We start from the raw sequence: 21,935 nt of genomic DNA on the forward strand, positions 1-21,935 counted from the left end.
CTCATGGCTGATGCATATTTCCACTGGTTTTAACATGTGTCATTGATCAAGACCTATTTCCAAATTGTTGATAGTTGCGTTGGTGTGGTAGTTTCGAGTCTACATCCCCAATCATGTCCGCCTCAACCCATGTGTTCAAGCAGTTGTTTTTCTTCTGTTTCCACTCCTGTAGTTCTTCCTCAGAATTGTCCTGGGTCATTGCATTGCTGCTAGTACAGAAGTCCATTACATTCTATTTAATGTTCTTCTGGCTCTGCTCCTTTCACTCTGCATCAATTTCTGGAGGTCTTTCCAGTTCACATGGAATTCCTCCAGTTTATTCCTTTGAGCACAATAGTATTCTGTCACCAGCATATACCACAATTTGTACAGTCATTCCCCAATCGAAGGGCATACCCTCGTTTTCCAGTTTTTTGCCACCACAAAAAGCGTGGCTATAAATATTTTCATGCAAGTCTGTTTATCTATGATCTCTTTGGGGTACAAACCCAGCAATGTTATGGCTGGATCAAAGGGCAGGCATTCTTTTATAGCCCTTTGAGCATAGTTCCAAATTGCCAGCCAGAATGGCTGGATCAGTTCACAACTCCACTAGGAATGTATTAATGTCCCAATTTTGCCACATCCCCTCCAGCATTCATTACTCTCCCCTTCTTTCATTTTAGCCAATCTGCTAGGTGTGAGGTCATTTACTTTTTAACTTGTTTCTTATGCTTTTTTTTTTAAAACCCTTACCTTCTGTCTTAGAGTAAATACTAAGTATTGGTTCTAAGACATAAGTGTGGTAAGCTCTAGGAAATGGGGCTTAAGTGGCTTGCCCACGCACACATAGTTAGGAAGTATCTGAAGTCATATTTGAATTCAAGATCTTCCATCTCTACTTAGGTGTCCCCTGTGATTTTTTTTTTTTTTCCTTTTTAATTTTTTTTCCATGGTTACGTGATTCTTATCTCCCTAAACTCTTCCCTCCCGCCTCCTGGAGTTGACAAGCAATTCTACTAGTTATACATTTATTACTGTGAATTATTTTTGAAAGGTTTCTTTTTCACAAAATAAATTATATTTTTAGCACAAATGAACCAAATCATCAGTAATTTTCTATAATTCATGGACACATGGACTAATAAATGTAAATTCTTTGAGCTTTTTTTTATTCTTTAAATTTTTAGGTTTGCATACTGATCATGTTGGATTAATTTGGAAAGTATTTTTAAATTCCATTTTAAACTAACGCTTCTCTTTTGGTCCTTGTCCCTTTTTACTTATAATAGATATTGTGGTTGAAATTTAGAAATGAAAATTGGAATTTTTAAAGAGCATTTATTTTCTCCCTCACTTAATAATTAAATTTATTTATTCCAGAAGGTGATCTTATGGATTGTGATGGGAAATCAGATTCTAGTCCTGAACGTGAAGCTGTGGATGATGACCCTAAGGGTGCAGAAGGAACTGATGGAATCAAAAAGAGAAAAAGAAAACCATATAGACCAGGTATAATATCCAGGACAGATTTGCATATTTATCTTTTTTTGTTATATAACATATTATGCACTATTAGAAAATCTGATAAAAATACATATGAATAGTTCTTCTCCATAATACTATATAATGAACAGGCCCTCCTTACCTACCCACCCAGACACAAAAATTGGATGTTAGTGATCTAGTCTTCTTTTCTTTCCCTGCATAGGAATGCAAACTACATTTATAGTCCCAGTACCATGATATATATAGTAGACCTTTGCCTTATTCCATTTTGACCTAGGCTGGTTTTCCCACTCTTAGTCCTCCAAGTGAACTGTAACTAGTCACATTGGTATTTAGTACTAATTTATATCAATTGGCTTGAGCTTTTTAATTTGCTTCAGCCCTTTCTTAGCTCATAAATTAAAAGATGAAGTGACCCAATTGATATAAATTTTATTTCTTACAGTTTCAATGGTATTTGAATTCAATATGTCTTGCCTGTTAATCACTAATAACATGCATCCTGAAACAATAAGAGGAAAATAAGTCTTAGCCTAGTTGCTTTATGTTTTTAATGGTATTTTTTGAAGTCTACCGTTTCTGTGTAATGCAGTAATGTAAAATAATACTGATATATATTTTTTAAATTTTTTTTAAACCCTTAACTTCTGTGTATTGGCTTATAGGTGGAAGAGTGGTAAGGGTGGGCAATGGGGGTCAATTGACTTGTCCAGTGTCACACAGGTGGGAAATGTCTGGGGCTGGATTTGAACCTAGGACCTCCTGTCTCTAGGCCAGACCCTCAATCCACTGAGCTACTCAGCTGCCCCCAATATTGATATGTTATGCCAAAAGAAATCAAATTGTTTCAGTGGTCTTAAAGAAAAAATAACAGAATTGTTTATTATCGAAGCCTTTTTAAAAACATTTTCTTCAGTATATTACTACATATTTTAGCAGATTTAATAAGGTTTATTTATCATATAATAAGGCTTTAATTACAAGAAGTCTTGTGATCTAGTTACATATTTCATTATAAAATTAATTTTCATCATCTAGTGTGTCATGATTCTAGTAATGTAATAAGTTTTTTGTTTTATCAAAATAGTGGAAGATTATTTCTTGATCTAACCTTACCCTGCTTTTAAAAAATTTGTTAAATTAATATAAAATTGGTCTGATGGTTGCTTTTTGGTTTAGTATGAGTTTTAGTAATTCTAGTGGGTCTTCATTTCTGTTCTTGTGTTTTTTTTGCCTTTGAAATTCTTCACCTTTTTCCCTATAGATGAATTATATTTTTAATTTGTCTTTCTTTTGTTATGATTTGTTTGGCACAACATGAGTGCCAATGGGTTGGTAAAAATAAAAGATCATTTGCTGCAGTAATTTTATTTCATTTAGACCAGGTTAGGGACTAGGCTACTTACTTACCTTACTAAACTAATTTTAATGTGATTCATTATAAGTCTTAAGAGTTCACTTTTTTGTTTAATTTCCTCCCTTCTTCCCTATAGGTATTGGTGGCTTCATGGTACGCCAAAGAAGTCGAACTGGGCAAGGAAAAACCAAACGATCTTTGACAAGAAAAGATTCTTCAGGTTCTGTTTCTGAACATTTACCTGTCAGAGATGATGGTGTGTAATGATTTCATTCATCCTTATTAATAATAATTGTTTTTGTAGCCTGCAGTTTTTCCATAGCTCATTTTCTGTAAGTCTGGTTCTATAAGTTCTTCAGCATCCTTATTTTCCTCTTCTTGATTCAGGATGCATGTTATTAGTGATTAACAGGCAAGACATATTGAATTCAACTACCATTGAAACTGTAATAAATAAAATTAATATAGTGATAAAATTAAAAATATCATGGTTTCAAAGGGTTTATTGAAAGCCATTTAGAAAAATGAAGCCACGGGGCTGTTGAGTTATTTTAAAGGGACCCGCTATTACCTGCTCCTCCCATCCTTGCTTCTGCTCCATGATCACAAAGAGAGAGAACCAACTGAGGCACTCAGTATTTAACCTTCTGTTTACAATATTAGGTAATTGCTTATGTCATTTATGTAAGCCAGGAATCATGGGAAATGTAGTTTTAAGTCCCCTAAACTTCCACAGGGAGTTTAGATCAGGTACCTCAAAATTAGTTCAAGGACCCCCAAATTTCCAATGTCACAAAACGTACATACAGTGTATTTAGCAATGTACTAGATATTAGGTTAGAAATAAAGGTAAATAAAACATCGTCCCTTAAATAATGAAGACTAAGAATTAATGACTCAGTTTGTTTCAAATTCAATATACTGATTAATATAGTTACTTATTATCTAATGCACATAGGCATTAGGTGGATTAATTATTAGGTATGGTGCCTAGGGAAGGATGGGAAGTCATTAACATGACAAGTTGGCTAATAAGAAAAATGTTTCTTTTGTCTAATTAATGGTAATGTTGATTTAATCACTCTTTTAGCTGAAGGTAGAATTCTGGGGAGGGAAGTTGCCAGTGGGCACAAATGAGGCTTCTTTATCTCAGGGAGCATAAAGCTGATGAGTTTGAAAGATCAAGTAGCTCAGACCTGGCAGAAAGTGAGGTGAAGAGTTGGCTTGGTTCCAGAGAGCACATAATGGAGTGACTTTAACTCTCCAAACTTGATTCCTGCAACTAGTCATTTACTAGATGTGGAGATGTTATATGTAGGCAAGTAATTGACCATAGTATGGAACTACCTGATGGATGTTTATGGAAACAATATACCTGCTATAAGTTACAAGGGAAAAGAGATCATTTCTTAAGGGAGAATTAGCAGATTGCAGCCTGGACATTGCCTGTAGCAGTGGATGAAATGACATTTAAAATATGACCTTTAGAATAAGTAGAGTTTTCATGATAATTAAGGATGAAGGCATGCCAGACACTGGGATATCTTTGGGCAAAGGTACGTAGTTAAGAAAGGAAGCATGAAGCCTGGTTGTCTGCGTTACAGAAATTTGTTTGACTCTAGAGACAGCTTATGGCACAGTATATAGAATGCTGGGGCTGGGGCCAGCAAGAACTAAATTCAAATTTTGCTTTGACACTTACTAGTTGTGTAACCCTGGGCAAGTCACTTAACCTCTCTTTGCTTCAGTTTCCTCATTTGTTAAAAAAGGAGACAATAATTCGACCTATTATAAAGGACTTTTTTGAGAAGCAGTGTAGGTAATATTTATAAAAATAGCGCTCAATACCTAGCATAGTAGTCATTATACAAATGCTTATTCCCTTCCCTTTTGACTTTAAATGGGATCTCTTGAGTTGTCTTCTATATTTTACTAACATTTTCATTGTAGCATATAAGCATGTTTTACATTGTGTTGTACTTGCTCTTGTATACGTCATTCCCCTTTTACATTACAGCTTCACTTAGATCAGTTGATCTTGTTTGTGTTCACTTTTGCAGCAGGTCCTCTAAGTGGCATCTGTTATATAATAGATTTTCCAGAAATGTTTGCAAAATGAAGGAAATGTGAAATTGACCAAGAGAGACTTGGCTTTATATTTTTGTCTAGTCAGTATGGCTAGCTGATGCCTAATGCTAAGCCGACATATAGGACTTCCTCAATACTAGATTCATCTCACTTAGAAGAATTGTAGACCTACATGTATGTTTGCAATGAGATTTTCATATACTTTTTGCAAAATTCCAATAAATGTTAAAGAATATTTTTAAAACTATTATCAAAGGTTGTAAACTTTAGTTTTTCTTGTTTCTGCCTTGTTTAATCCTTAGTAATTTTGATTTCTAGATAAATGGAGAAGATGTTAGCATGTTCTCTATTCTCTCTTGATTTACCCTCATCTAGGTTATCCTTAAAATATATTCTTTGAACTTGTCATGGGTTAATTACTTTATGGTAATGAGACTGGTATTTGAGGTGGGGGATGAGGTAGTTGAAAAGAAATTAGAATTATAAAAAAGTAATTTGGGATTATAATAGCCTATGTGATGTTCTGTAATATAGGACAAAGGGATAAATATTTGAAAAGGCAAAAGACAGTATGAGATAGATCTTCCGAGTCCTTGGATATATGATTAAAGATTAGGATGGAAGATGGAATTATACTGAATTAAAATTTTAGTTTCATATTACCTACACCTTAAAAAAATATTTTACTTGTATCATGTCTTTTATTCAAGGCAGAAGTCTTGTAAGAGCTAAGCAGTTGAAGTAGGGACATACAGTGAGGAAGTCTGAGGCCAGATTTAAACCCAAGACCTCCCATCCTTAATCTTTGCCAATTCCCTTGTTTTTTGTAGTTTGCCATCATATTATCAGTGAAAGACTTCGTTTTATTTCCTTTTAACTTTTTTAATGCATTTTATTTCTCTTATTGCTGTTGCTAATAATAGATTAAATATTAGTGGTCGGAATATACGTTCCCGCTTTATTCCCTTATTTATTGGACGAGATTGTAGTATATCACTATTGAATATGAAGATTGCTTTTAGTTTTAGGTTTTTGATTTTTCACGATAGTCTCTCCCTCTTCTTTGTAGAGTTTTTAGTGTATGTGAATATTGTATTTTGTTGAAAGCATTTTTTGCATCTGTTGGGAAGCATTGATCTTTTAATCGCCAAAGATCCTATAGTTGTCTCTATCCTTGTCCTGAATTTTTCTACAGCATTTCTACAGCGTGAATTGTGTTTTCCAGACACTTCTTATCCTTTATCATATTTTTACCTGCTTTTTGCTTCTCATCCTACGTGTCTTGGTTTTTTTTTTTTCTCTTTTGCTGTATCTTCCTCTGTATTCATTATTTTGAATAACTGGGTGCACCTCAATTATGTATCCTTGGGTCTCTTCTCTTTGTCTCATTTGGGGTTTAATTTACACCTACAAGTTTAGTTCTAATCTATATGCTTATTATTCCAAGATCCATATGCCTGTTTTTTATGCTATAGTGCTTGCCAACTACCTTTTAGGCAGTGTGTATTAGATGTTTTTAAATATCTCAAATTCAGCATTTCTATAAGAGTATGGAATATCTTTTCCTTTATAGACCCTGCTTCTTCCTCCTCACTTTTTAGATCCATGCTGTCTCCATCTTTCTAGTTGTGCAGGCTCACAAAATTGATGACATCTGTATCATCCTTAACTCACTACTTTTATTCTCCACTTTCTTCCTACATACAGTCCCTTACATTTTCTCTTCGTCTATGTTCATTTCTACCACAGTTGATCAAGCTTTCATCATCTCCTTTCTGGGAGTATAGCCTCCTTTTTCCTGTCTGTACTCTTAAGCCTGTCTATATGCTTTATCCCTGATAGCTACCCACATATACCTATATTACAGATATAAACCTGCATACTCTCCCCTCCTCTGTCAATAAATTCACTTGCATGTCTATAAAATCTAAGGTGAAATAGGAGCACTTCTATTTACGAAATAATGTTTTTTACTACTTAAGTTGCTTCTAGTCCTTTTTGTATTTTTTTTTTTCTTTAGAGATGGAAAATAAGAGAAAGAAATGGGATAGTTGAGGGAGTTAGGCAATCAATGAATATGTGATATACCCCTGAGAATGAGCAGTACATGAAGAGACCAGCATGCCTGGGATTCCTCAGGATATGAGGAGCTTTTTGTTGTTGTTGTTCAGTTATTTCAGTCATGTCCAAAGCTTCATGACCTCATTTGGGGTTTTCTTGGCAAAGATACTATAGTGATTTGCCATTTCTTTCTCCAGCTTATTTATTTAACAGATGAAAAAATTGAAGCAAACCAGAGTTAAGTGACTTGCCAAGGGTCTCACAATAGCAAATTGTCACTGGATTTGAATTAAGAAAATGAGTCTTCATGGTTCCATGCCTGGCACTCCATTGTCATTGTCACTTCACAATCCTATAGTCTTATATATTATTGCCTTGCTCCCCAAGTATTCTTTGGTCTAGTTTTCACGAACAATTTTTAATCCTCACACTCATTTTTCATCTCATTTCCATACTGCTGCCGCCTATCTCCCCATCTGAAATGTGATTCCTCTTCACTTCATTTCATAGAATCTTTGATTTGTTTTAAAAATTAACTTGTGTTAACTAATATAAAGGTTTTCCTAGTTCCTCAAGTCATTAATGCCTTCCTTTCTTAGGCTATCTTGTATCTCTTCTGTATTTTTATTTTATATGCCTATTTATGTATAGGTTTCCAAAATTAGAACATAAGCTCTTGAGGACAGAGACTCAATTTAGTTTTTATTTTTATACTTAGTTAAAATCCTAGCACATAGTACACTGTTGTGGGTGACATCCAGTATAACCCATTACTATGTATTGGAAAGAACGAAGACAGTGAAATTAAAAAAAAAAAGTGTTTAACCATATTAAGAAAAGGTATAACCAAGGATGTAACATTTAGCTCAATTTGATATGGTCCCACTGTCTGCCATAGTGAAATATTGGTCTGTTCAGCAGGGCAAGATATGGTCTTAGTGGGCCATGATACATCAGCAAGTCTTAAGAGCCTAGATTTCACATGGGTAGCTATCCTCTGTTATCCTGAGATCCATGTTAGCTTATCTTGAACCATATAGGAAGCTATGTCAAGGACTTTAACCGTAATCCTCTGGGCTGGTCATTTTCTTGAGTTTTGGGGAAACTTAATGTTCTTTAAAATTTTAAAGGTGGTACACATAGAAGAAAACCCTTTTAGATATTCATTCTATCACGTAAGTTCTTGATTTTCTTCACTGGATGATTTTGCTACGATACTAAACACTTTTCACATCTTTCATTGTCTGCCTTTTTTCTTTTTCTCTCATGCTATGAATTCTCACAATGCAAAGAAATTAGAAGGAACATGTGTGGATGAATAGAGGAAAGGCTGGGGATAAGGGGTTAATATATTCTGGTGTTTTTGCTCGTCCTCTAGTTATTTTTAAGTGTGAGAAATGCTGACTTAGAAGATAATGTTGATTTTTTTTTTTAACCTTTTTCCCCCCACCTTAAACAACATGAACTTTTACTTTTAAAACTCTTTAAAAAATGACAATTTTTCATTTTACACATAACATTAAGATTTGTATTATTCTTAGTTTTTCTCTATTTTGTTATTTAAGAAAGCTAAAAAGTATGGCAATGAATAATAGGTTCCCCCAAATTATTCTAATTATAAATAAATTGTAATTGAATAAATATTTCTGTGGCACTTATGCTTCTTTGTATATCTGTGAAATTCCTTGAGCTTTTTAAATAAAAGAATGAACACAGCAAGCAGTAAAATTTCAAAATTTTCTCTGGACTTTTACATAATATTTAGTTATGGTGGTATTTTTTGTTTTAGGTTGGAATGAACAGTTACCAGATACTCTGGTTGATGAATCTATTCCTATCTCTGACAGCACTGAGAAAATAAAGAAGAGATACAGAAAAAAGAAAAATAAGCTTGAAGAAACTTTCCCTGCATATCTGCAGGTAATATTTCACTGTTGGTGTTTTTTACATAAAAATTAAAATTGTTATTCTAAGGACTTTAATGGATTCATGATCTCTTTAGATTATGTACTCCCTCCATTGCTAAAGATTAAAACCTATTCTCTTTGATTTTTATGTGTGTCTTTCTAAAAAACCTGCACATGGTATTTAATTACCTAATACACTGGAGGTTTTCAGTCTTTTGTTATTTTTAAGTTCTATTGTCATTTTTTGAGTATTTTCCTTTTAACTATTGCTCTCAAGACATATGTATGGTACAATGATCATTTTGTTACAGATGGACTGAATAACCACTAAGACCACTTTCAGTTCTCAGTCTGACCCTATGATACTATTCTGGAAAACAATGACTTTTATTTATGATGTGTTGATTAATATCTATTTAAAATAGGTTGAAATTCATATAATCGTCTTTTATTGATATGTACTTTTCATGCATTCTCTTCTTTTATGTAATAATAAGTACCAATTTGTTTCTTTTCATAGGCTATTTTCATACTTTTAGTAATTAAAAAATACACTTCCTTCCCAGTCCTCCCCTTCTAGATCTAGTGAATGTGCTATTAATTCTTCCAAAGAGGTTCTGTGGAGAAAACTTTCCTTGATTGTTCATAATGATGTAGGTATGTACACTAGCATAGTTGAAGGTACCCTGGAATTTAAGGGCCTCAGCCCATCTTTTTTTGCTCACACTTTTGTGATCTTGGGCAAATAATGTAGTATTTGGGCCTCGGCTTATTCATTTGTAAAAGTTGATAATTGAACTAAATGACTGCTAATGGCCTTTCTAATTATGAACCTATCATATAAATTTTTTTAATCTGATAAAATTAGTTAAGGACCTCCTTTTCTTCTAGATAGGGCTATCGAACACTTTTTTTTATTAGACATTTATTAATATTCATTTTTAATCTGTTTACATACTTTATGCCCCTACTTTCCACTTCATCCCCCGCTCTCCCCCCCACCATGGCCAACGCACATTTCTACTGGTTGTAATAAGTGTCCTTGTTCAGGGTCTATTTCCCATTCATGTCCGCCTCAGTCCATGCATTCAAGCAATTGTTGTTTATCTTATATGTTTCCTCTCCTGCAGTCCTTCCTCTGAATGTGGGTAGCATCTTTACCATAAATCCCTCAGAGCTGTCTTGTGTCATTGCAGTGCTGCTGGTACAGGAGCCCATTACATTCAATTTTACCACAGTGTATCAGTCTCTGTGTACAATGTTCTTCTGGCTCTGCTCCTTTCGCTCTGCATCACTTCCTGGAGGTCTCTCCAATTTGCATGGAATTCCTCCAGTTTATTATTCCTTTTAGCACAATAGTATTCCATCACCCGCATATACCACAATTTGTTCAGCCATTCCCCAATTGAAGGACATCCCCTCATTTTCCAGTTTTTTGCCACTACAAAAAGCGCAGCTATAAATATTTTCGTACAAGTCTGTTTATCTATGATCTCTTTGGGGTACAAACCCAGCAATGGTATGGCTGGATCAAAGGGCAGGCAGTCTTTTATAGACCTTTGAGCATAGTTCCAAATTGCCAGCCAGAATGGTTCTGTCATTTCACAACTCCACCAGCAATGCATTAATGTCCCGATTTTGCCACATCCCCTCCAACATTCATTACTCTCCCCTTCTTTCATTTTAGCCAATCTGCTAGGTGTGAGGTGATACCTCAGAGTGGTTTTGATTTGCATTTCTCTAATTATTAGAGATTTAGAACACTTTCTCATGTGCCTATTGATACTTTTGATTTCTTTACCTGAAAATTGCCTATTCATGTCTCTTGCCCATTTATCAATTGGGGAGTGGCTTGATTTTTTATACAATTGCTTTAACTCCTTGTATATTTGAGTGATTAGACCCCTGTCAGAGTTTTTCGTTATAAAGATTTTTTCCCAATTTGTTGTTTCCCTTCTGATTTTGACTACATTGTTTTTGTTTGTTCAAAAGCTTTTTAGCTTAATATAATCAAAACCATTAAATTTACATTTTGTAATTTTCTCTAATTCTTGCTTGGTTTTAAAATCTTTCCTTTCCCAGAGATCTGACAAGTATAGTATTCTGTGTTTCTTTATAATCTTTTCTGTAACTCAAAATATCATCTGGTCTAGACAAATTTTTGTGAAAATTTATTTTCCCTGTTCCAGTTTTCATCAAGAATTAACTCTGGACTTAAATAGATAATTCTCTTAGAAATTTTCTAAAAATTAGTTAAATCCATTGGTACCAAACTTACTAGCGCTCAAATCATGTTTTTTAGGTTGGGTTTTTTTGTGTCTTTTTTCGGTCACAATATTATTTTTAATTACTTAATTCATTCTTTTCCTCTCATCCTGAGATCTTTAAAATACACTCTTGAGGCATCTAGGTGACTCAATATTTGGAGAGCTAGGCCTAAAGATAGGAGGTGCTGGGTTCAAATCTAGACTCTGACACTTCAGGTGTTATGTAACCCTGGGCAAAGCACTTAACCAAAATTGCCTAGCCCTTAGTGCTCTTCTGCCTTGGAACTGATACCTAGGGTGAAGGTAATGATGTTTTTTTGTTTTGTTTTGTTTTTTAGTCCACCCTTTATGTTTTCATGTATTAATGTCTTCTGGCCATTTCTTCTATGTCTGTAAACAAGTTATTAAATATTAAGAGTTTTCTGGTCACTCTTCCTAATAATAGGGATAAGAAAATAAAAGATTGGCCCTTTCCTCAAGGAGCTTGCAGTGTAAAATGGAGGACAATACCCAAAATGAAGCTGAAAATCTGTGATTAATGAAGAAGTAAAATAAATTTAAGAGAAGTGCAAATGATCCCACACAATACAAAATGAGCACAACTTAGGAAGGCAAAGAAGTACAAACTGAGTCTTGCTAAGAAGTTGTAGAAAGTCCTTAATGAGTACATTTGGATGGGAAATTAAATATCTGTGATGATGTCTTTCTTCCCTTCTTTAAATGGCAGATGAAGGGTTCATATCGTTATTAGATACAGCTCTTTACTTCTTTTGGTTTTGTTTCATTTTTAATTCATAACGTAGCAAGTCATTGTCAAAGTCAGTCAAAATCCAAATGTTCCATTCTCATCACTGAACGATAGTTTCTGGTAAAAATACTGATGAATTTGTTTTATCTTCCTCCAAGTTTCATGTATTAATGTACATGCTATCTTTGGCTTAGTTTTATCACGCCAAAATTTCTATATACTACTTTGTCTCTGTACTACTCTGGTTGACTCTGTTAGATGATACTGCTTAACATTTTCCATTAATCTCCTGTATAATGTTCAAGTGTTTGGTTATGGAAATCTCTGTCTTTGGTACCCATTCATTGTTTTATAATGGTTCAACTGCAGGAAATATTGATAGTCTGTGTTGTTCTTTCTTCCTTTTCCTATTTTAATCGGAAAATATTTTAATCTGTGACTTGACGAGATCATCTTAGATCTACTATTAATTTCTCTTGGGGTTTTTTCCCCCTTTTAGCCTTTTTTCCCCATGATGCCAGTGTTTTATTCATGAGATTGTATAATTACACACAGCAAATCCATATATGCTCTTAGGCAGGTAACCAGTTGTTTCTAGTTTATGTAGCCATTTTTGTTTTCTGGTTAATAGTTCTCACTGCATTGTTCTTCAGAACTCTCCAGTTTTGAAAGGTCATCCAGTAGTTTGCACTGATATTTATCCCTGATAGAACTACCTACAAGAACCAAGAGCACAGGTTTTTCAGTTCTTTAATGTAGAAGGAAGGGGCAAAAGAGCCCACTGTGCAACTCCCTTGAGAGATTACTCAGTCTTTGTCTTTCTTCCCCAGCTAAAGAACTGCTCTCCATGTCCTATGTTTATGCATGGATCCATGTTGGAGAATCTCCAGTAGCTTGGCAAAATGACTACTGCCCCCCTTGCAGCTGTGATTCAAGTGGAATAAATAGTATTGTTTAAAAGAATCTAGAAAGTACTCCAGTCATAAAGCATTTTTAAGTGTACCACTTTTATAGACATTTGGGATATAAATATGTCACATTTATAGAAATTTGGGTTATAAATACAAATATGTATTATTTAGTTAAATATATTTTCTTAGAAAGATAATGATTCCTTTTCTGTAGTACCCTTTCAAATTATAAATAACTGCAAGGACAGGGCAGTCTTTCAGATAGACTCAGGTTTTCCTGCATAGATCTTTTTTAATCTTTTTTTCAGACAAAATATAACATCTCATCAGTAAAATCCTAACCTCTGATGTTCATACATGAAGGTATATAGCAAATAAGCACTATTCTCTGCCCTATAAGGGAAAAAAATCCGAGCACATAATTGACACCAAGTCTTAGTGTGATAAGACTCACAATTGAAATATAATTGTTGTTAAAGTATCTTTTATTTAAAATAAGACCATAAATAGGAGTAGTAGGATTTATTAGAAGGTATATTCAGATGAAATAAATCCAAGAATTACAGTTTTGGAAGCAAGTGGTAGGATATTTGGGCATAATGTAAATAAAGATACAAAAGTAAAATAAAAATATTTGACAACTCTTTATCTCCTTAAGCAGATCATACTGAACAACTGAATATTTCTCAAATCTCTCTCCTGTATGCTCTTCTCTCATCCCTTTATCTTACTTTGTGAATTAATCTGTATGCATATAAGAGATGCACATATAGATGGAGCTCAGTGTTTATAATCTCCCCCTTGTGCTCTTTATTCTTTACCACCAAGAACCTTATATACCCTTTGGATGTCCCACAGACATCTCACACTCAACACAGAACTCCTTCTCCCTGAGCCCTCTCCTCTCTGTAACTTTCTTATTATCAACTGAATGTATCATCATCCTCCTGCCACTCAGATTCACAGCATCAATGCCATACTCAGCTTCTCACACTAACCTTATATAGCCAATCTTTTGTTATTTATACCTTTACAGCATCTCTACTACTGTCATGTTTTCTCCTCTCAAACAGACAGCAACCTTAGGCTCTCTTTACCACCATCTTGTACTATTGCAGTAGCCTCTTAGGTGGTCTCCTTGCTCTTATTTTTTCAATTTATATTCCTCTTCTTTTCCACAGTTGCTTTCCTAAAACATAGATGTGTCCATGTCATTCCTCTCCTCCTCCTCCTCCTCCTCCTCAGTAAACTCCTGTAGCTCCCCTTTACCTCCCAATATCAAATATAAAGTCCTCCTATATTTAAAGCCCTTCAAAAACTTCAAAAAATAGCCCTCTATTGTTTGTTTTATTTAATTTAAAATTTACCCCCAGGGTCACCGTCATGCACTCAATAATCAAGTTGCCTTGGTTTGCAGTTCCTTATACAGATTGACATAGGTAGACAGACATATCTATACATTTACATATAGATATACATATATGTGTATGTATATACTATTTTTTTTTTTTACAGTTTTGCTGCTATTACCTCTTTTGTGATATCTGTGCCCTTTTCACCCTGATAGTTTCCTTAGTTTCTTTTAAGACTTGAACTCCAGAGCTAAATTCTATAGGTCCTTCCCTGTCCTCTGTGGCCAGGCCTTTTTTTACGTAGTATGTATCTCGAATGTACATGGTAATTTGCATGTTATCACCTCCTTATTGATATGAGTTCCTTGAGAACAATATTCAGCACAATTCTTGGCACATATATGGTCTTAATAAATATTTGTTGGGTGATTATACCTGCAATTCTGGAGGCAGCTATGATCCCAGTGGATAGAGCACTTGAGCTGGTGTCTAGAAGACTGGACTTCAAATATGGTGTCAGATAATATCTATTTGTGCTTTGCTTAGAAAGTTGGTAAACCCCTATTTGTCTCTGTTTCCTCCACCCTAAAATGGGGTAATAATAGCACCCCTTCCACAGGAATACTATGAGAATCAAATTGGATTATATTTATTAAAAGGTAGTAAGCACTGTGTCTGACTTAATAGTAGGCACTATATAAATACTTGTTGAATTCTTCCCCCTTTAAAAAAAAAGATGATGAGTTTTAAAACTGTCTAATGAGCCTGTCATAACTATTTTAGTGATAAAAAGAGGAAATTGAAGGGCTAGTAAAATATCTTGCTGTCTTCCATAGATCTCTTTTCAGAAGTAGAATATCCAATTAATTCTTGACTTGCTTTAATGATAATTACATTTAAAAAATGTGGGAAGTAAACAGTAATGTTCAGAGTCTATTCTTAGCAACATGGAAAGTTGAAATGACCCTTCCATCTAAAATGGAAGGAAGACAGCAGGGAAAAAAAGTGCAAAAACAAAAGACATTAGCTGTTTTTCTTTTATCATTTTTAAATCAACTCAGATATTAATTAAGAAGCTGAAAAACCAGGGAAGTGGTTTGGGGGAAGAGGAAGGGATTCAACTTTTTTGGTGTGTGTACATATGTGTACACACCACACACCTACATAAATATACACACATAAACATAAACAGATTATTAAAAGCAATAGTAATTTTTCTAAATTTCAAGACATTGAACAATCATAAACATTTCTTTTTGTATGTGTCCAGATCTAATGATAAGTTTTGTATATTAAGCATTTTATGAAGTATATTAAGATTTAGGATATTGAGATTCTATTAAGGAAATTACTACCTCATTTTTATATGTGATAAGTACTGTCATCATGTCTACTCTCATAATCTGATTCCATAAGTATTAGTGTTGTTTAAATGGTTGTCAACCATGTTTTGTAAATACAAGTTTACAAAAGCCATTTTTATCCATTCTTCTCTGCTTTAATCATTTAACCTATTCTGTTGGGCTTCTTCCTTTTATCCACAACTGTCAGTTCCAAAAAATTTCCATCAAAGACTACTTTGGCTGTATAGAAGGTCTTGCTATAGACACTTATGTATCCTGTTAGTTGCTAAAAAGGAAACAAGGAAAAATTAATTCTCACCAGAAAATAAATACAGAATAAGGTTAAAGACAGTATTATTTCCTGTGATATACAGATAATGGACTTTCTTTTATCTACATCCAAAATTGATACCATTTTTTGAGCAAATTCCTTGTCAGATAACTCTGTTATTGGATTTATGCAACTGTCTTTCACCTTATTGTTCTATTTCTTGTGTATGATGTATAATTTTAAATTTGAGTGAAAGTATATTTCTGTTTAAAATGATAAAAATGATCTGTTAAAGATAGAATTTTTTTGTTTTGAAATTTTAATTGTACTTAATTTTTTTTAATTATAAAAGTACTATTTTATGTCAGTTACTGGAAACAATTGAGAAAAGATTACTTTGTAGTTCTGTAATTTGACTTGGCTTCTTTAAATCTAAGAAAAGTCAACTTCACAACTAATAATCTAAAAGGTCTTTCTGTGTATAGAACTTTGACTTCACATATAATCAAATTTTGCATTTTTGGACTATCAAGTGTGTTTTTTGTTTTACCATTCCATTGTTATAATAGTGTTAGAATATAATATTAAAGTTTTTTTATGATTAACTGAATGCTATTTCTTCTTTTTCATCTAGGAAGCTTTCTTTGGAAAAGATCTTCTAGATACAATTAGGCAAAGCAAGCTGTGCCTAGATAACTTGTCAGAAGAATCAGCATCTCAGCTCCCTTGTAAAACTAATATGAACACAAACTTTTTAGACCCATCTTCTGATCCCTTGCTCAGCTCAACCTCAACTCCAGTGAAACCAGGAACTCAAGGTATATAATGTTCATGATAATTCAGTGAATCCATATTTTTTTGCCTTTGTATTCCTATTTTGTGTCTTAAATATTTATACTTTTTTAACATTTCTTTCTGCTAATGAACTAAGGGAACCTATGGTGGCCTAGCTTTCAGAGATTTGGGATCAAATCTTATTTTTTACAATAAAAATCTGAATGAGATGAAACCTAGCATTGTCCTTGTAATCAGAAGATCAGAGTTTTGAGTCCTGACTTCATATGACCTTAAGCAAGTCACATAACCTCTATAATTGCTTATACAACATGCCTTACCAAGTTATTATGAGGAAATTTTAAAGCACTTAAGAAATGTGAATACTTATTGACAGTGGTAGCTGCCTTAGAAGGCCATCTTTTTAATGTTTCCATTTTGCACTTTGTGTTTACACACAAATTGGGAAATTTAGAAAAGAATAACATAATAGGCTGTGTCTTAAAAAGTAAATTTATTTTAGAACATGTGGCAATAAAATATTATACAACATTGTCCATATGTTTTTCTATTCTCTTAAATTGAATTGGATAGAGTTTTTTCAATTGTCTTTACTTTTTTATTTTCATTCTCTACATACTGAATATCCCTTAAATCCAGGAATCTTAACTTTTTTTCATGTCCTTGACCTTTGGTAATATATATGTAATGAAAAATGCTTTTAAATGCAAGTAATAAAATACACAAATGAAATCAATTTTATTGAAAATGAATATGCCCTTTTTTCCTATCCAAGTTCATATAATCTCTGAATTCTATACAGAGATATCCTGTTGAAAGCCCAAGATAAGAACTTCTAACCAAGTGTTGCAGTCTAATAAATAATAATAGTTTACAGGAATTCATAGTTTTGTTTTAGTTGAGATTTTTCATAATCTCATTTAGCTTTTCAAAAAGTATTTCCTCCAGGCTTAAAAATATCTGCTCATATGCATTTATAAAAATACAAGGTACAATATGTGTGGCTTAAAGTAACTGAACTCTGTGAGGAGAAACAAAGACAATACAAAAACCAAGACAAATATTCTTTAAAGTTGTAGAAGATCTATTTCATCTCAACATTAGTATTTGTATGAAGATCTACTATTGATAGCATGCCCTTGATTTTAATCCATTTTTTGATATATATTGTTGTTATGAACTTCCATAAGGCACTACAACTTTCTAAGAGAGTAGATTGGGAAAAAGTTGTTGGTCTGCAGTGGAATAGGTAATTTCCTCATTTGGACCTTTCTACTTCAATTAATATATATTTCTAGACTATTAAAGATATTGAAATTGGATAAAACACCCAATACTTAGATATTTATATATCCAAAGTTAATATTAAAGTTTCTTGTAATCCTATTTAATAGAAAGAGCAATTGATTAGAAATTCAGAAACTTTTCCTCTAAACACATGACTACTGATAAGTTATTTCACTTTAATTGGACTTTTTTCTCATGTTAAATATGAAGATGTTTAAAAAAATTTAATCTTTGTGTTCTAATAATTCTTTTATTCTGTTTGAATTTTCTACCACAGCAACTAAGTGGACCATAATAATTAATCTTCAGATTTTTCTTAAACAGACTTATAATACCACTCTTTTTGGTATATTAAAATAAATATCTTGGCAGATGTTCTATCTTTTTTATTATTGTTGAAGAAGTTGTAAAATGTTAAATTTAATTTCTTTTTTAAAGATTTAAAATCTAAACACTTTAGATACCCATTGCATGCATATTTAATCTTTAGGTAATGAAAAAAATTACCCTATTTGAAATAAAAATCTAGACACTTAGAAATTCAGGATTCAGGAACTGTACTCTTCTTGAAGAATCTCCTTTAACTTATATGATTTCCAAATGGCTAGATGTTCATTACTACAAATACTACATATGATTATCTTGTTTTTATAGCTCTAAAAAAAGTGGACAAAATTTTTTCTAAATGTAATAGTAAATGTTTTTATATATCTATTATAGTTATCTTTCCTGAATAACTTTTAATGTTTCCATTTTAATTTTAGTTTTTTTTATTAATAATGTCCTACTGTGTTGTGAATTCTGATGTAATATTTTGCTGCAAATCAAGGCATTTTCTGTTTTAAGATTTTTTTTCTTTTTGTGTGATTTAACAATTTTTTGTCTGTATTTCTTTGAATACTATTTCTTAATTAGTATTATTTGTATTTTACTCCAACCCTTATTTGAATAACAAAGGGAATTCTAAAACCACTGTAAGCAAATAATTTTTTTTATATTTTTTCCCAAAATTAAAAAAAATCCTAAATCCTCAAAATGTTCATAAAGAAAGCTAAAACTTGATAATCTTACTCTGTTTCTAGGAGGAATTGTTAGCTATCTTGACATGACCCTTGTTAGAGTTCTTTTTTTCTCCTTCATTTCCTTTGGTGACCAATTACTTACATTAGATAGATAGTTGAGACCTAATCCTTGACTACCAGGCCTCCACTCCATCTTATTACTTACCGCTTTATCACAACTGGAATGTAACAATAAGAACATGACTCTTACAGTCTCTATGTCTCTAGTTTATCAGAACCAAGTAGCTCCATAGTATTCACTTTTTTCAAAAAATGCATATATGATTGTACAAAAGATAGAGTACATGTAAATGGGATTATTAAAACAATCAGAATAAATAATTATTGTTTTAAGATTTTCAAAGTACTTTTCACATGATTATTTCTGAAGTAGATAATGTGATTATTATCTAAGTTACAAGTGAGCAAATTGGAGATCGGAGATGGTTGCCAATTGGTAGTTCTTAGAAATGTTGTTTGTAAACTAAAATGTTCTGATTCTGCTTATCTTGTCCTATTTCTTCTGTGTTTTGCTGTGTCTTGTACTCTGTTGTCTCATCTAGAGCCTGTTTTTTTTTGGAATAGGAATTTAAAAGGAAAAAATATATTTATATTAAAATTTAGTTACACAAAACCCACAACTAGAAATTAATTCTCCACCTTGGTTCCAATTCCTGTCTTTGTGTGGTTGAGGTGATGTGAATATACTTGTTGGAGCTGCCTGCAAGACCCTCTCATTCCTTTTCCACAACAAAAATGTTCATGTCAGAATTAGCAAAATCTAGTCAAGGTTTTTTGGACAAGAGAGATTCAGGATAACATCTGCTTTCTGTTTTTGCTATAATACAAGTAGACTATTTTGAAGTAAACAGAAGCACTTCTTTTACCTTAAACTAATTTGCTTTATTGAAACTTGGAATTATTCCATGTACTCTAGACTCCTGGTCTTGGGCAAAATGCTATCTTGTGACCTTGTATCTTCATAATAGAACTCTTCCTACTATGAACTGTATCCTATGGAAGTTCTTCCATTAAATAGACTCCTCATTCAAATGATATTCCTATTACATATGAGAAATCTTTCTAAGGAATACTTAAAATGTGAATGATTAGACATTTTTCTAGATTGTAATCTAAAAACATACTGGATTAACATTTACTAACTTCTATGAAAAAATAAATTGGTTGTATAATTCCACATTGTAATTTTGATTTGTTTTACCAATCTTTATTTAGAACCAAAGTTTTATCATGTGTCAATTTAAATACTGTCCTTGTCCCTTTATACGTTTTGAAAATGGACCAGTCCAGTTCACTTTCTGGGCCTCAGCTTCTCATCTTTAAAATGATGGATTTGGACTGAATTATCTCTGTATTCTTTTGGAGTCTACGTCTATGACCCTAAAGTCCTTATGTCAGGGCTCTCATCAGTATAACTAGTCTCTTCAGTATTTCTTTGTAGTTTTTTGTCTTCTTTCAGTTGCCTTTCTTTTTTAAAATAATCTTTATATCTTAGATCTTTTGAAATATTGAATTATTGTCTTATTAAATGGTATGGTAATATCATTATATTAATAAAGTACTAGTTTATGTTATTAAACTCCTAACTTTTTCACCACAAATTACTTAAAAATTTTGCTGTTAAAAAGTAAGACAGCTATGAATGTTTTATAGAGGTAGCTTCTTAATTATATCCTTAGGATATTAAGTAGTTCATTGCGTCAAAGTATATTTGGTTTTCTAATTCAAAATACATATTTCAGAATTCTCCAGATATATAGTACCAGTTTGAAATTGCAACAGTTATATATTTATTGTCCATCATTTGGTAAATTTCTGTTGTTTTTGCTCATTTAATGTCAGATTACTTCAAATCTTTTCCAATTTTATTTCTTTGCTTACTTAACAGTGCTTTAACATATGTTTTACAGTTTGTCTCATCTCATATTTTTTTGTCATTGGTCCATTTTTGATTGGTTTTTGTCCTTATTTTATATAAAGTTTTTAAAGTTTCTGTATTGGATTCTATTGTTTTTGGGTATACCAGTTTATTTGTATTCAAATTACAGCATCCACTGTTCTTTGTTATATGTTTTTCTACAATTAGCTTTTATTTTTTTCAGAGTGCAGACAATTTTTTTCCTTTAAAAAATGTTAACTTAATAAAACTTGAATTTATTTTTCTTTATGTTATAAGGCATATTTTGATTTTTAGAAAATCAAATTATTCACTCTATTTTCCTAAAGAGTTTTATTAATACCTTTCTTCACTGTTTAGCCTTCTTGGATTTTTTGAAACAATAATCTCTAAATACATTAGAGTCATTGTTTGATTTTGGAAAGAAGACATAGTTTGAATTCATTGTCCCACCACTTAGTTGTGATCTTGAACAAATATTTTAATTGCTGGGATCCTGATTCTCCTATTCCTCCTCCTCCTCCTCCTACTACTACTAAATTCTTGGGTCTACCTGATTCACATATCAATTACTTATCACATACCACTAATTGTGGCAAAAAGTATAGAAAAATATAGAAAATAAATTAAAAGCAGTACCAGTCCTCAAGCAACTCTGCTTCTGATCTGGGAGACAACTTTCTGATGAGCTATCTTTAAACAAAATCTATGTACCTAATTTGAAGTTGAGATATACACATGTGAAATAGTTAATATATGAGACAAAGGTGCTAAACTGGAGTGGAGTCACTGGAAAAAAGATGGAGAAAGATTTTCACTAAGTCAATTAGAAGGAAAAAGTAAATTTTAAACTATATTTTTTGTTTTGCCCCTTTTTATTTTTATGAGCCATAAAAATATGCAAAGTATTATAAATAAAAATAACCCAGTAGTCTTAAAAGTAATGTTATCATTAGGTTCTATTTATGAGCTCCCTCTTTTGTTTCACTGGTATTTTTTTTTTTTTTTTTTTTTTTTTGGTCAAGTACTATATAGTGTTGATATTGGTAAGTGATATAACCTTTTTTCCCCCTTAACCTTT

General features: G+C 32.5%; 1 protein-coding gene across 1 annotated transcript in view; it reads left to right on the top strand.

The window, feature by feature from the left end:
• KMT2C (lysine methyltransferase 2C) overlaps nt 1-21,935 on the top strand; it is a gene marked incomplete at its 5' end in the record, with an annotated part of 335,980 nt that overhangs the window by 211,188 nt on the left and 102,857 nt on the right. Inside the window, 4 exons of the mRNA XM_044678960.1 lie at nt 1,363-1,491; nt 2,982-3,101; nt 8,784-8,914; nt 16,428-16,611. Coding sequence (XP_044534895.1) covers nt 1,363-1,491; nt 2,982-3,101; nt 8,784-8,914; nt 16,428-16,611 — 564 coding nt within the window. The remainder of the gene's footprint in view (nt 1-1,362; nt 1,492-2,981; nt 3,102-8,783; nt 8,915-16,427; nt 16,612-21,935) is intronic.

This window comes from Gracilinanus agilis, chromosome 5 (genome assembly GCF_016433145.1).
Source record: "Gracilinanus agilis isolate LMUSP501 chromosome 5, AgileGrace, whole genome shotgun sequence".
NCBI lineage: Eukaryota > Metazoa > Chordata > Mammalia > Didelphimorphia > Didelphidae > Gracilinanus > Gracilinanus agilis.